We start from the raw sequence: 13,436 nt of genomic DNA, 5'->3' as shown, positions 1-13,436 counted from the left end.
TCGATCTTGTGTCAAGTTTCTTTAGGAGGTCTAAGCAGCTAATGGTTAATGTTTCTATGGTTAGCTGGATTTTAGATTAATTCAAGTTAAGCTTCTTTATCATGTGGTGCCATTATTTCTAAGGTGATGTGACAATCCTATTTCTAGGCTCTAAGTCTCATATCTCATTGTGATATCTGCTTACACCCTAACCTTCTCAGCATTAGAGTTTCGCTAGATTGTTAAATTAAGTGGCTAGTTTAACTTACCGATTTTATCTTTAAACTCAACAAAGAGAATGTGTAAAACAAAGTGGTATGAGGTGCAACATAACTTAAGCCATAACAACCCTAGGTCATCTATATTGTTGGACCCCTAGGAAGATTTAGCCCATGATAAATGACAAAATAATGAACTTTATTAGATTATAAATCGTAGCTACAATGTAGAGTTCGATGTTTAAAGAAAATAAAAGAACTACAAGAAATAAATGAATAGAAATGCTGGAAAATACAACTCAAGGGATCTCGGGACAAGTCCTCAAATTCCTAGTCTTCCCCCTTTTCAAGGAAAAATCGTTCCTCACCACACACTTTCACGAGATGAAATGACCTATAACCACTATGCCTTAGAAGAACTTTCGCTCTCGAGGCTTTGCCTTGTGAAGTTGAGAAAATGTCCAAGAGGACTGATGGAAATGATAGAATCTGTGGGAAGCAAGTGATGAATTCGGAGGTGGAAAGTTGTGTGTTGAAATGGAGGACTTATCCTCTTTATATAGGCCCCAAATCGATTGAAAAGGGCCAAAATCCATGCCTTGAGGGATCACCAGTCGAAATGGGGGTTGCCCAACAGCTTGGAACGTGAAAATCACAACTACTCTTAACTGGGTTGAAATCTGAAAAATTAGAACTCAATGATGCAGTCACAATGGTGATGTGATTGTATCAGTCGAGAATTAGCAATATAGCCTCAGTCTCGTACCAAAATCCACAAAAATAACTCTAAATCAGTAAATAACATCTTTTAAGCTCAATCAAACCTTCATAAGTTCATTTTAACCAAATAAGACCGAGTTTAGAGGAAAACACATGCATAAGTTTATTTTTCTAAGTAAAAGTGCCCAAAAACATGCATTTCATGGCATGTATCACACCTCCAAACTTAAATCATTTCTTATCCTCAAGAAAGCATCATAAAAAACAGTTTTAATAGATCAAAACATGCATGCTTAGTTCAATAAGTGTGAAGATAGTAACTTTTAGAAACGGTCTTTAATCTAAGTACTTTGCGTATTTATGAACTTCTAAAGAATCCGCATAAGAGTATCACTTGACCAGAGGTTCAACATTCTTTAACCATTTATCTAAACATGCCAGACCAACCTAGCAACCAATCATTGAGCTTAGTGAGATCCCTAACACACTACAACTTAACCAATCACCAAGTCTAATATGAAGTACAAAAATTTTCGCACATCCCCAATCTTGAGCTTTTTCTAGGCCTTTGTTTCACTGCTATTTATTTTTCCTTTTTCTTTCCTAGGACAAACTCCTCGTGTCATCTCTACCTTCATTTTAGCTTGCCACACAGATGTCATGCAAAGCATCGACTACGAGTAATCCTCACACTTTAGGTTCCATTCACTTCCTGCACTAATCATTTTGCTACAAAAGAAAGCACGGGTGTCATGCTTGCCCCTGGCTACTTTAGTTAGTTTTGGAAGGAGGAGCGTCATCCTAACTTTATTTATTTTTTCTTTTCTTTATTTTCTTTCTCCTTTTTTTTGTTTTCTTTTTGACTTTTTTCTAGCACACATATATACATATTCCCATAATAGATATTTACACTGATACACAAAATGCAAAATTTCTCCTCCAAAACTAAAATAGGCAATGTCTCCTTGCTTGAGAAAGCGAAACTATAAAAGGGGGCAAAAGCAAGAGTATGACTTTTGGCTCGGTTGCAACATGTAAGGCTAGGTTCTCCGAGTGTACTAAACTAGTGTACATGTAGAAGACTAGCCTAAGGAGGTTTTGCACAAATAGACAAAAGTAAGAGTCTTGGTTTTGTATCATTTGGGGTTGAATGTAAGGTATGCAAAAGGAGATATGCCCTAGATATCATCATCAAGAGCTACTTTGCACAACAAATAAAACAACATGCATCAAACTATTTACAAATAATGCCAGCCATACAAACATAATTCCAGTAGAATGAATAATACTAACCTATCAAAAGCAAAAACTAACCTAACTACACATAAAAGAAACTAAAAGCAAAGTAAAAATAAAATGAGTTATGAGATTATCAAAGAAAGAACAAGAGAAGGAACATAATATTCCTCTAATAGATGAAGTATCATCATCAACTTCTAAATCTTGTTCTTCATTCATAGTGTCGTGAAGGATGCGACCCGGGAAAGAAGAAACAACAGGATAATATCTCAGTCTAGCAGAGATAAGGAATTTTTGGAAGGTCACGTTTCTCTCCTTAGCATATTTCCAGTAAGCACGAGATTACTCCATGAACTTCTCTAAACAACCAACCATATATCTCACCACAATAGTGGGATGAACAAATGGAGCATTGACACCATATGGCTGCTGATGAGGTGCTATGGCTTCATCACCAGCCACAGAGGCAGGAGTTACAGTAGGAGGAGAAGACACTTGACTTGTTGAGGCAAGTATGTAGAATGAATCTTGTTGATGATCTGACATTGAAGTCTCATGATCTCTTTCAAGAAAGGAGAAGGTGGTATCATTTAGGGTAGTATGCATTGAACTCCCCGACAGGGTTGTCTTGGAAGGGGGAGAAGTTGTAGATGGTGATTTTGTGGCCTTACCTTTCCTAACGGCCATATTTCCTTGTAATCTTCTGATTAGGCTAAGATCAATGTGTTAAACTGGTATGGCAACCCTAGAGGGGGGAGGGGGATGTGACTAGGGTTTAATTAAATTTTTTTCTTAAAGTTTACTCAATTTGATCTAATTAGATATTTTAAAACTAAATTAATAAAAACTCTAATTTATACTAAATAACAAGATTGATAAAAATTATGTAACAATATACTCAATCAATCTCAACCAATAAAATCATACAATTAAAATTAAATGCAAAATAATTAAAGAGTCAGAGGAGAAGACACTGATTTTTTATAGTGGCTCAGTCAAACTCGACATACATCCACTTTCCTAAGTGCCTCTTGGGATTTCGATTAAAAAATCTCCTTTGACTCTTTCCACGGATGAGAGTCAAACTGCTACCTTGCTCATTTTATGAGTTCAAGAGCAAACTCGATTAAAAAATATTATAATGGTTAGGATCCAACCATTATAATATTTTTTTAAGCTTTAAATCACACAATAAAACTCTCTAAAAAGAGTGGGTATATGAGTTTAAGCTCACACACTTTAATCCTCACAATATAATAGGATTTTTTCTCAAGAATAAGATGAAATGAAACAAAATTGGAAGCTTGTAGAAAGAGTGACAATGGTGACTTTTTTTTTTTTTTTTTGCTAATTTTAAGGATTATAAAATGTGAAAAGTTGAAATAATTTTGGAGAAGATGAAGTATAAAAAAAAAAGTGGGAAGTAGGGCAAAAAGTGGATTTTATTTTGGACCATTGGATTGTTCAAAAAGTTAAAAATCGAATGGTGGAGATTTAAACTCTTAGACACAAACAAAAAAAAAATATAATAATATATGCCTTTTAAAATAATTTCTTCTAAAACCCAAAAATAATAATAAAAAAAAGAGCTCACCATTTGTAAAAACTAGTCATTAGACACATATAAAATAATATTAAATTCATTTTTTTATTTAACAAAATTGTTTTTTTTTTTTTACAAAATCAATTTCTTTTAATTCTCTTTTTTTTCAATAAAAACTAAAATCCACTGGTTGCAAATTTAAAAGCCCCATATGTCACTCACCTATAGCTTAAGTGACAATCTCTAATTGGTCTAATTTGATGATTAATTCGTCATGTCACTTCCTATTGCTATATCTTTTTTATCCGAAGTTCAATTTGAGTGATTCAAGATGGTGATAGAGAAATTTCAAGCAATATAAAATCTTCAAGAGAACAACAGTGGATTCCACCACAAGGCTCGTACAAAATCAATGTAGATGCATCTTGGTATTCTTCTTCCAGATCGATTGGGATTGGAATTGCCATTCGAGATGATAATGGCTCTATCTTTACCGTATCTGCTATTCATCTTCAAGTTTACTATGAAGCGTCCCTTGCCGAAGCCCTCGCCATCAAGAAAGGTTTAAACTTTGCAGCTTCCTTAAATTGCCAAAACATCCTTGTTGAATTAGACAATCTTCAAGTGATTAACCTAATCATGGGGAAATCTATTGTCGTTGCTAAAATCAGTTGCTGGATTGAGGAGATAAACGTTCTATCTGAGAAATTCGATTAATGTGTCTTCACCTTCATCCCTCAAACCTATAATTTGCTCGCCGATTATGTAAGTAATTGATATTGGAAAAAAAAAGAAACTATGTTAAGGTTGAATAATAAAATTTTGTGAATGTGAATTCATGAGGATAGTACCAAAATGAAGTGTAATTAATACAAATATTGGAACATGATTGAAAATACACTTCTACGAAAAGGATTATCATCACAAAACATTGATAATATATATATTGAGATTGGCTTGATGAATAAGTCAATTATTATCATTTTAAATGTCATGTTTTCATTTTTTTTTTATAATAAAAAACTATAGAGATAGATTGGTCAAACTTCTGACCTAAAAAGGGGAATAGTGCATATCAACTAGGTTCAAAGATCAATTCAATGTCTAACACTTTTGTAAGAACAAAATCAAGGGCTAATGAGAAGAATAACAGATTTTAACTTTTCATTTGTAAAAATAGTAAATCATCATTTCATTCATAAAAATTGTAAAACAAATTAAAAATAAAAAATAAACGAATTTATAAAAGTCTAAACTACTCCAACCATACAAATGAGATTGCATTTGACTTATTATGAAATATACGTAAATACATTGTAATTAAAACTAACATCTAGAGACTATCGGTTGGCTAGGCTCTAATCACTACACTGTCCTCTTTTCCAACCAAGTTGTTGCCATTTTCCTCTCCGAAGTTGGCTCCTTCGCCAACAATACTACGGTCGTGAATAGAATCACTATCTCTAAATCTATCATCTCAACCATAATTTCCTCCACTCTACTCAAAATTCTGAAAATCCAGATGTGGACATTTTAGGGTTAAGGAAAAATTAATTACACCATATTTCGGATGAGGGTTTTGTAGTCATCAAAGATCTTTTGAAAGTTTTTGGCGATACTTCCAATGAAATATATATTTATGTGACCTACAAATTCAGTGTAATTAGTTTCCAAACTATACCCAACAAATAGACTAAACTTAAAAACAAATACACTGCAATTAAAAATCACTCAACCAAAACATCTACATCGTTTTTGAACTTGCCCAAAATTCTGTAACAATACTTTTTCTTGGTTCTAGACCAAAATATTAGTTTAGTAGAGTGTGAAAATCCCAATTAAAAATCATCAATTGAAATTACTAACCAATTATGATGTGGTGTTGATGTTAGTCGTGGAGATCTGATGAATAGAAGAGAAACAAACAATATTCGAGGATGATACATCATTCCTTGATCAAATCAATCAAGATGGGTATAAGACCCCAAGGCAAGTAGGTTAATACCAACACCATCTGTATGCTTGGCCTATCTTTTCACAATGGCTCGATAGGAATCACTTTGGAAAAAGAGACTCTGCGATCTGAACTTTGGTCGTGGTCGATTAAGCCGAGTCTTTCATCCTGCAAAGTAGACTTGTCGTCAATTATCTTCCGCGATTCTAATCACATTAGGATTTCACATCTTTGTCTTCCACGATTCTTATCACATTAGATTGGATTAATATATTCAGAAGTTGGAAAAATCTTAGATTGGATTAGATCGACAAGATGTTTAAAAGATGTGTTTGAAGCAACGAAAACTTCAATAAATCAAAAGTCGTGGTAATAGTTATTTTCATCTCACTTACCATTGAACAAAACTCTTAATTGTTTAACAACCATAAGAAAGAAACGTCGAGAGGATGAAAAAAGCTAGGGCTACATATTCTAATATTTTATGTTTGAAACAAAAGGATAATAAATATCATATTCAAAAGTATTTTAAAACTGTGAATCTTGATTAAATTTAATAGAAAGTATAATAAAAATAATAAATTTCAGTTGGGATAATTAATATAATATGATAATTTAAATTTCAAACAAAGATTTTAAAATTAGTTGTGTAGAATATTTAAGCATTCAAATAAGTATTAAATTTGATACATAAATTCATAACAACTACTAAAATCGTGAGATTTAAGGATGATTATCCACTTGAAATAATCAAGCTAGTTGGCGTTGAAAGTCTGCTGGAATATATAGTTGAATTAATTACAGTCTCATTAATACAAATGTCGAATTAATTACACTGCAATTAAAAGAGATGATAAAGGCATTTTTGGATTTCCAAAAGTTCGATTCACGTGATCTCCATTCATTTTTCTATAATTCAAAACTACTCTATCTTTTGCTATTTTTCCAAATGATAGTATAATTACGACTATTTACCTGATTATTTCCAACATTATCAACGTGTTAAAAAAAACATTATCCAACTTGGTCCTCAAGCCCAATATTAGAAACTTGAAAGCCCATCTACTTGTAACTAAACCCAATTCATAACTTAACCCATTTTTTCAGTTATAAATATTTACAGATATATCACAATGCAAAAGAATTTGCAGATATAATAAAATTTAGATTATGTTTTCAAAATCTATGAGCATTATCATTAGTAGGGGTATATCAAGTGATAGACCATAGCGTTGATAGGAGTCTATCAATGATAAAGTCTATAACTGATAGATTTTACTATATTTACAATCCTTTTAAAATGTTACTATACACTTAATTATTAATATTAAAAGTGCTACCCAACATAATTACCTCTTTATTTATTTAACAAAAAAGAAAAATACATAAATATATATAGTATATACCACTACATTTATTTTTCTCCCATCAATTCAAAGAGCCTCAAAATAAACATATACTGTTTTTACCGCCTCCAAGATTTGATTTTTCATCCTAAAACTAAAATTAATTAAAAGGAAAAGAAAAATACATTACTCTATTACGTAAAATTGTGGTAAATCATTATCCAAATATAAATGCATATAAATATTAGACTTCCTAACCCTAATTTTATAGCCATAATTACACTGTATGTTAATTGTAGTATATATAACATTGGAAATATCCCATTTTAGGTGTTTTACTAAAAGAATTACACATAAGATATCAAAGTCTCAACAATTTCATACTAAGAATATCATTAATTGTTTCATTTCGGGTAATTCCTTTCTAATCACATGAATAATCAAATTTTAATAATCAAATATTGATTCATTTTTCACACGCAAGTTCAAATTTTAGCTATAAGTTTAATGTCATAATCTCTCCTTTATTGGGTCAATAGGATTTGACAATAGGTAGGTGAAGCATTTATATACACCAATAATGGCTGTTTATAGCATATCTTTAATTAATATCATTAAGCTTTTAATTTATTTTTTTCCTTTTTGGAATTCGCATATTATTTTACTAATTAAGATAAAGGGTATGTTTTAATTCGTTCATATTTTGTGTAATTTTGGTAGAAATCGAATTTTAAATTGCTTTAATAGACATATAGGGTGAGATTTTATCTTCCCCCAACCACACCCATTAAATATTTTCTTTAGTGGCAAAAGAATAATTTTTCTTAAACTTTTTGTTTCTTAATTTGTTAGGCTTGATTCCATTGGTTTAGCTTTTTTTATGTTTTATGAGAATATACTCAAAAATTCAGAAAATTAAATATTCTTCTTTCTTTCTTTAATTTCGTTTAAGAAGAAAAATAACTCTAAAATTAGTTGAGACGAATTTACTAAAAAATTCATTCATAATTTGTGTAAATCTTTGATGAGATTAGTTAAATAACATATATTGTTATTTAATATTTAATCAAATGGATTTAATTTAGGATATTTGTAACTATAGAGAAAAAATCTGTCAATCTTTGATTTTTTTTTTTTTTTTAAATTTCTAATTTCATTCTCTCTTATCTTGTTGTACACATTTTTTTAGTTTTTTTAAAATTTCTTTCTCTTCTTCTATTTTTACATCTTCCCTCCATTTTTTTATTTTTTGATTTTTTTTCTTTCTCAATTTTTACTTCTTCCTTTTTATTTTATTTTATTCTTTTCTTTATCCGATTTTTACTTTTTTTCTTTATTTTTTATTTTCTTTCATTTCCTTCTTTTTCCCTTTCTTTCTCTTTCCTTTATTTTTTTTTTATTTTCTTTCATTTCCTTCTTTTTTTTATTTTCTTTTTTAAATTTTATTTTCTTTCTTCGGTTTTTGCTTATTCCTTTTTCTATTTTTTTTTCTTTATTCGGTTCTTGCTTATTCTTTTTTTTTTGTTATTTTTATTTTCTTCCCTTATTTTTTTTATTATTTTATTTTATTTTCTTTCTCTGATTTTTTGCTTCATCTCTTTCTTTTTCTTTTCTCTTATTTTTAAAATTTTTCTTTCTTTTATTTGAAGTTTTTCTTCTTTTTTTTTTCACAAGAATTATGAGGTTGAGTTCCGTATCCAGGAAAATACTCAATTCATAAGTGACTTAACACCAACAAGCCAATCATCAAGTTTGATTATTATAATAAATAATAAATATAAATAGCAAATGAAAGTCTATCGGTGATAGTCACTAATATTTTCTATCATTGATAGCTTAATTTTTTTTATTATATTTTCATAGTTAATAGCCACTTATAGAAATCTATCATTATTAGCCAACTTAGTGAATTTAATCAATAAAGTTGAATCTTGAATTATGTAAGTGAAATGCCTAGAAGTTATCACTAATAGCATGTTTATCAGTGATAGAAGTTGTCATCGAAAGGAAAATGGACTTATAAATGTTTGGGAAGGACAAGAAAGGGGCAAAAAGGTGTTTAGTGGCTATGATTGATAGAAGCTACCACTGATAGCATGTTACCAGTGATAGAAGTTAATACTAATAGCATGTTATCAATGATAGAAGCTACCCGATAACACGTTATCTGTAATAGAAGCTACCATTGATAGCACGTTATCAGTGATAGAGAACTATCACTGATAACATGATATCAGTGAGATCATTGATAACATCTTATCAATGATGTTATCAGTGAACGAAGCTATCACTGATAACCAGAATATGAGTGATGTTAGTGATATCGGTGATAAAACTTGGGTGATATCTATATATCGAGTTTCTTTCAAAGGTGATAACCAGTTATAGAAGTCTATCATTGATAGCCTTAAGTGTTAATATTTCAAGGTTGATTCTCATTGACAAAAGTCGACTGATAGCTGTTATCAGTGATAGCCATGATAAAAGATTATTAGTGATAACTACTATGATATTCAAAGTTGTTGGTCTTCTTTCAAAACTGATCACTATTTATAAAACTATCATTTATATCCACTGATAGCCTTAAGTAGTAATATTTCAACTGATAGCCTCAAGTAGTAATATTTCAACGTTGATTCCAATTGATGAAAGTGAATCAATGATATCTACTGATAATTGATAGCAAATTAAAAGTTAATATTTTAAGATTGTATTAATTTTTCTCAAATTGAAAGCTAACGCTAATAGCAACTATCATTTATAACAATTGATAGAAGTTATCAACGATAGCAGATGATAGCAGTTATCAGTGGTTATCACTGATGGCTGCTATCAGTGGTTATCACTGATAGCTGCTATCAGTGATAGCTATCAATGATAGCTTTTAATTTGAGAAAATCAGGAAGAAGCTAACAAAATGGTGGTTAGGCATGAGTTTTTTAGTCTTTTACCATTTTTTGATCTATATATGCAATTATTTTATCCTTATACTACATATTCTATTATTTTAGGCTTGAATTCTATTTATGCAACTAGTCCTTTAATTTATTTAGTATAAGTTTTTCCCATCATGTCATGCTCTTATCTCAATGGTACACATACATCATTTTGATATTATATGGGAATCAAGTGACATTCTAAAAGAACAATAACTCAAACAAATTATTAACACTAATCTTTTTTTTTTTTTCATTTAAAATAATATTCGACATAAAAATTTCAAACAATATATAGAAAATTGCTTACATTTGAACTTCCTTTTAATTAAAACAAATGAAATGAAGTTACGAAAAATCAAACCTATATTGATATATACGGTTTGACTTTTGGATCAACTACATAAAATCATCTACAAAATCTAAACATACAAATCAACTCACTTTTATACTACATATATACTAATTTTACAAATGTTGAACGACTTAATAATATATATATATATATACAAAACAAAGTCAAGTTTGGATAAATTTATTCCTTTCATAAAATTTCAACACAAATTACCAAAGAACACCCACTTGATGAGCTAAGTTTTACATTGATGTGATTTTTTAAAAGAAATATTATTGCTTGTTAAACCAAGTTTTTGCCATAACTTAACTACAAGGGCCCCTTCATTAGCTATATATAAAGTTATGGTTTATTTTTATAGAGACAGATTCTTTAAAGTAATAATAATATTAAATGGTGGGGGGCCATGTCATAATGGAAGCTAGCTTAGAATAAGCCTAAGGGCAAAATTTTTTAATTTGCAGACTTGGGTCTGAGTTGGAAGCAACCATAGATAATTAAAACCTTATGGACAAAACAGCAAATTTTCCCAATAAATTCATACTATACAAAAACTAAACTAACAATAGTAGTCAAATAATTAATATAATCAATCTCAATTCCCCCCACAAAAAAATGCTTACAAGAACTAAAATTGGATTTAATTAAAGCACTAACACTTTCTCCAATAACACATAATGATATTTAAAAAAAAGAAAAAAATTGCAAAATTTCCTTAAATGAATCCAAGATGTGGCATAGTGGGTGGGAGTTTGAAAAAGAAAAGTTTATAGCTTATGCTTATTTATTTAGAGATTTTATGGGAAAAAAAATAAATGAGAAGGAAACATTATCATTTAGGATTTGCATATGGTTTTGGTAGGAATATTGGCATATGTCAATATCAAATAAATATTTGTGGTTGATATAGACATGAGAGGTAGAAGATTTGTTCTAAGCAACCCCCCATTTTTTCTTTTTTTCTTTTCAAAAACATTTAGAATAAATTTCTGGCTAATTTACATTTTAGAAGTGAAGCCCATGCATTTATATATCGGCAAAAATTATTCCAAAATTTTGGTACATTACAAAAGGATATATCAAAAGGGCATATTATAAATAATAATAATAATAATAATAATCTGAAAATTTTGAAGGGAAGAAAATTGCCCATTATGAAATAACACTTTTTTATGAGTCTTTTAATTTTTTGACCTCTAAATGGGTACCCATCTACCTCTTTTAATTTTCCCTAATGGTCCTTTTTCTTCTCTCTTAAAGGAAATGAAGAAGGGCCTTCAAAATCAAAACAAAGCTTCTCATTTTATAACCATCCTTTTATTTATTTCTTTTTCTTCTTTTTAAATCTCTCTCTCTTTCTATAATGGAGTTGAATGAAGATTTGGGATTTGGTGAAAATCCATTTAATGGAAGCTTGAAAAGGCATTGTTCTTCACATTTGATCATGGAAACAAATAGGGTGATGAGAAGAGAAGGTGATGATCATGAAGATGAATCAAATGGTTCTTGTGGTTTCCATAGAGAAATATTGTTCCCTACTATGAACACTACTTGCCAACCCCCTACCAACAACAACAACTGTAATGTCTTCTCCTCTCCCAATTCCACCTCTTACTATAGCAACGATAACGTTTTGGATGTCGTTGAAATTCTCGACGTTCATCGTCATCATCATCTGACTGTAATGGCCGAGAGGAAACTAAGAAGAATGATATCAAATCGAGAATCTGCAAGGAGGTCGCGAATGAGAAAAAAGAAGCAAATTGAAGAGTTGCAATACCAGGCAAGATTCTCAAAGACCTATATATATAATTTCTTGCTGTAAGATGTCGTAAATTCAAATATTGAAATGTTGATAGAAATTTAATATGTTCTAACTATCAGGTAGGACAATTGGAAGTTTCGAACCGACAATTATCGGAAAAACTAATACAGGTGGTAGAATGCAACCAACAAATCTTGCATGAGAATGCAGAACTGAAACGAAAAGTTTCTTCACTTCAAATTATTCTAACCGATTTCTTGACTCCATTGAGAAATTGTGAAGATGCTTTTGGGAACTCAATTATTAAAAATCGAAGAGATGAACCAAATTCCTCCTAGGTATATCTTTAATTTGCATGAACAAGAAGAAGAAGATCAGGAACTATCATATATATCAAATATATGTGTATTTTCATCATCACTAGCTACCTACTTTTTAAATCTAAATTATCCCATCAGGATAATTACTTAACTTTTCTTTTCATTGCTATTTCTTTTCAATGGGTTTCAGGTTCTTATCTTTTTGTTTTTCTGATCTTTAACAGTTGACTCGACAAAGGACAAGATGCTTTAATTCTCTCTATTTTATTCCTCCTTAAAACTTTCAAAAGGGAAAGATCATATTAATATATATATATTTAAAAAAACCTTAAATTTGTATATTATAGTTGTTGTTGTATGAATTTTCAAATATACTTACGGTCCATTAGAAAAATACATTTTTAGTATACAGTAATTAAGTCGAGATATGAAGATTGAGACCTTTTCAATCTTAAAGAAAGAGTATATATTAATTGCAGTCGAGTTATATTCACTTTAACATATTGTCTATTATTATGAAATTTAACGTAAAATTTTAAAGCTTTATTTCAATTTTCTCTAGGTTAATTTTAGTTTCTATGATTATATCATATTTCCACTTACTACTAAAGTCATGAGGAATACAAAGTTTCTTAAGATTAGAATGGAAAAGAAAGCTATCTAAAAAGTCAATTTGAGTGTAATTTAATGAAGAATACACCCATATTAACAATAGCTCATCAATTAGCTTAGTGTTTGTACAATCAATTTTGAAGTTAGAAGTTTGATCCTCCATCCAATAAAAAAAAATATATAAATTTAGACAATCAAAAAGTCAGCTTAGCTTAATCGGTTAATGGCTTGTATGCCAATCCTATTATATTTAAGTAAATTTAAATATAAGAGGAATAGTTTTAGGGTGTGTTTGGATTACATTTTCAAATGTTTAATTTAAAAAATAAGTCATTTTATAAGAAATTAGTGTTTGGCAACCATTCAAAATATCAATCAATTTTGGTCAAAAGTGTTTAAATAAAAATGAGTTTTTTGAAAAAAATATTTTTTTCTTAAGTCAATCTAAG

The 13,436-nt window shown here is 29.8% G+C and overlaps 1 protein-coding gene across 1 annotated transcript; it reads left to right on the top strand.

Moving 5' to 3' along the window:
• Nucleotides 1-11,429: 11,429 nt before the first annotated feature.
• On the top strand, nucleotides 11,430-12,610 carry LOC120083621 (uncharacterized). The gene is made up of 2 exons (XM_039039455.2): nucleotides 11,430-12,073; nucleotides 12,175-12,610. Exons 1-2 carry the CDS (start codon nucleotides 11,654-11,656, stop codon nucleotides 12,391-12,393), a joined length of 639 nt encoding a protein of 212 aa, XP_038895383.2. The 5' UTR covers nucleotides 11,430-11,653; the 3' UTR covers nucleotides 12,394-12,610.
• The last annotated feature ends 826 nt before the right edge of the window (nucleotides 12,611-13,436 follow it).

Source organism: Benincasa hispida, chromosome 8 (genome assembly GCF_027475165.1).
Source record: "Benincasa hispida cultivar pf3 chromosome 8, pf3_genome.v1.1, whole genome shotgun sequence".
Taxonomy (NCBI): Eukaryota; Viridiplantae; Streptophyta; class Magnoliopsida; order Cucurbitales; family Cucurbitaceae; genus Benincasa; species Benincasa hispida.
This window is presented reverse-complemented; position numbering and strand designations above follow the sequence as displayed.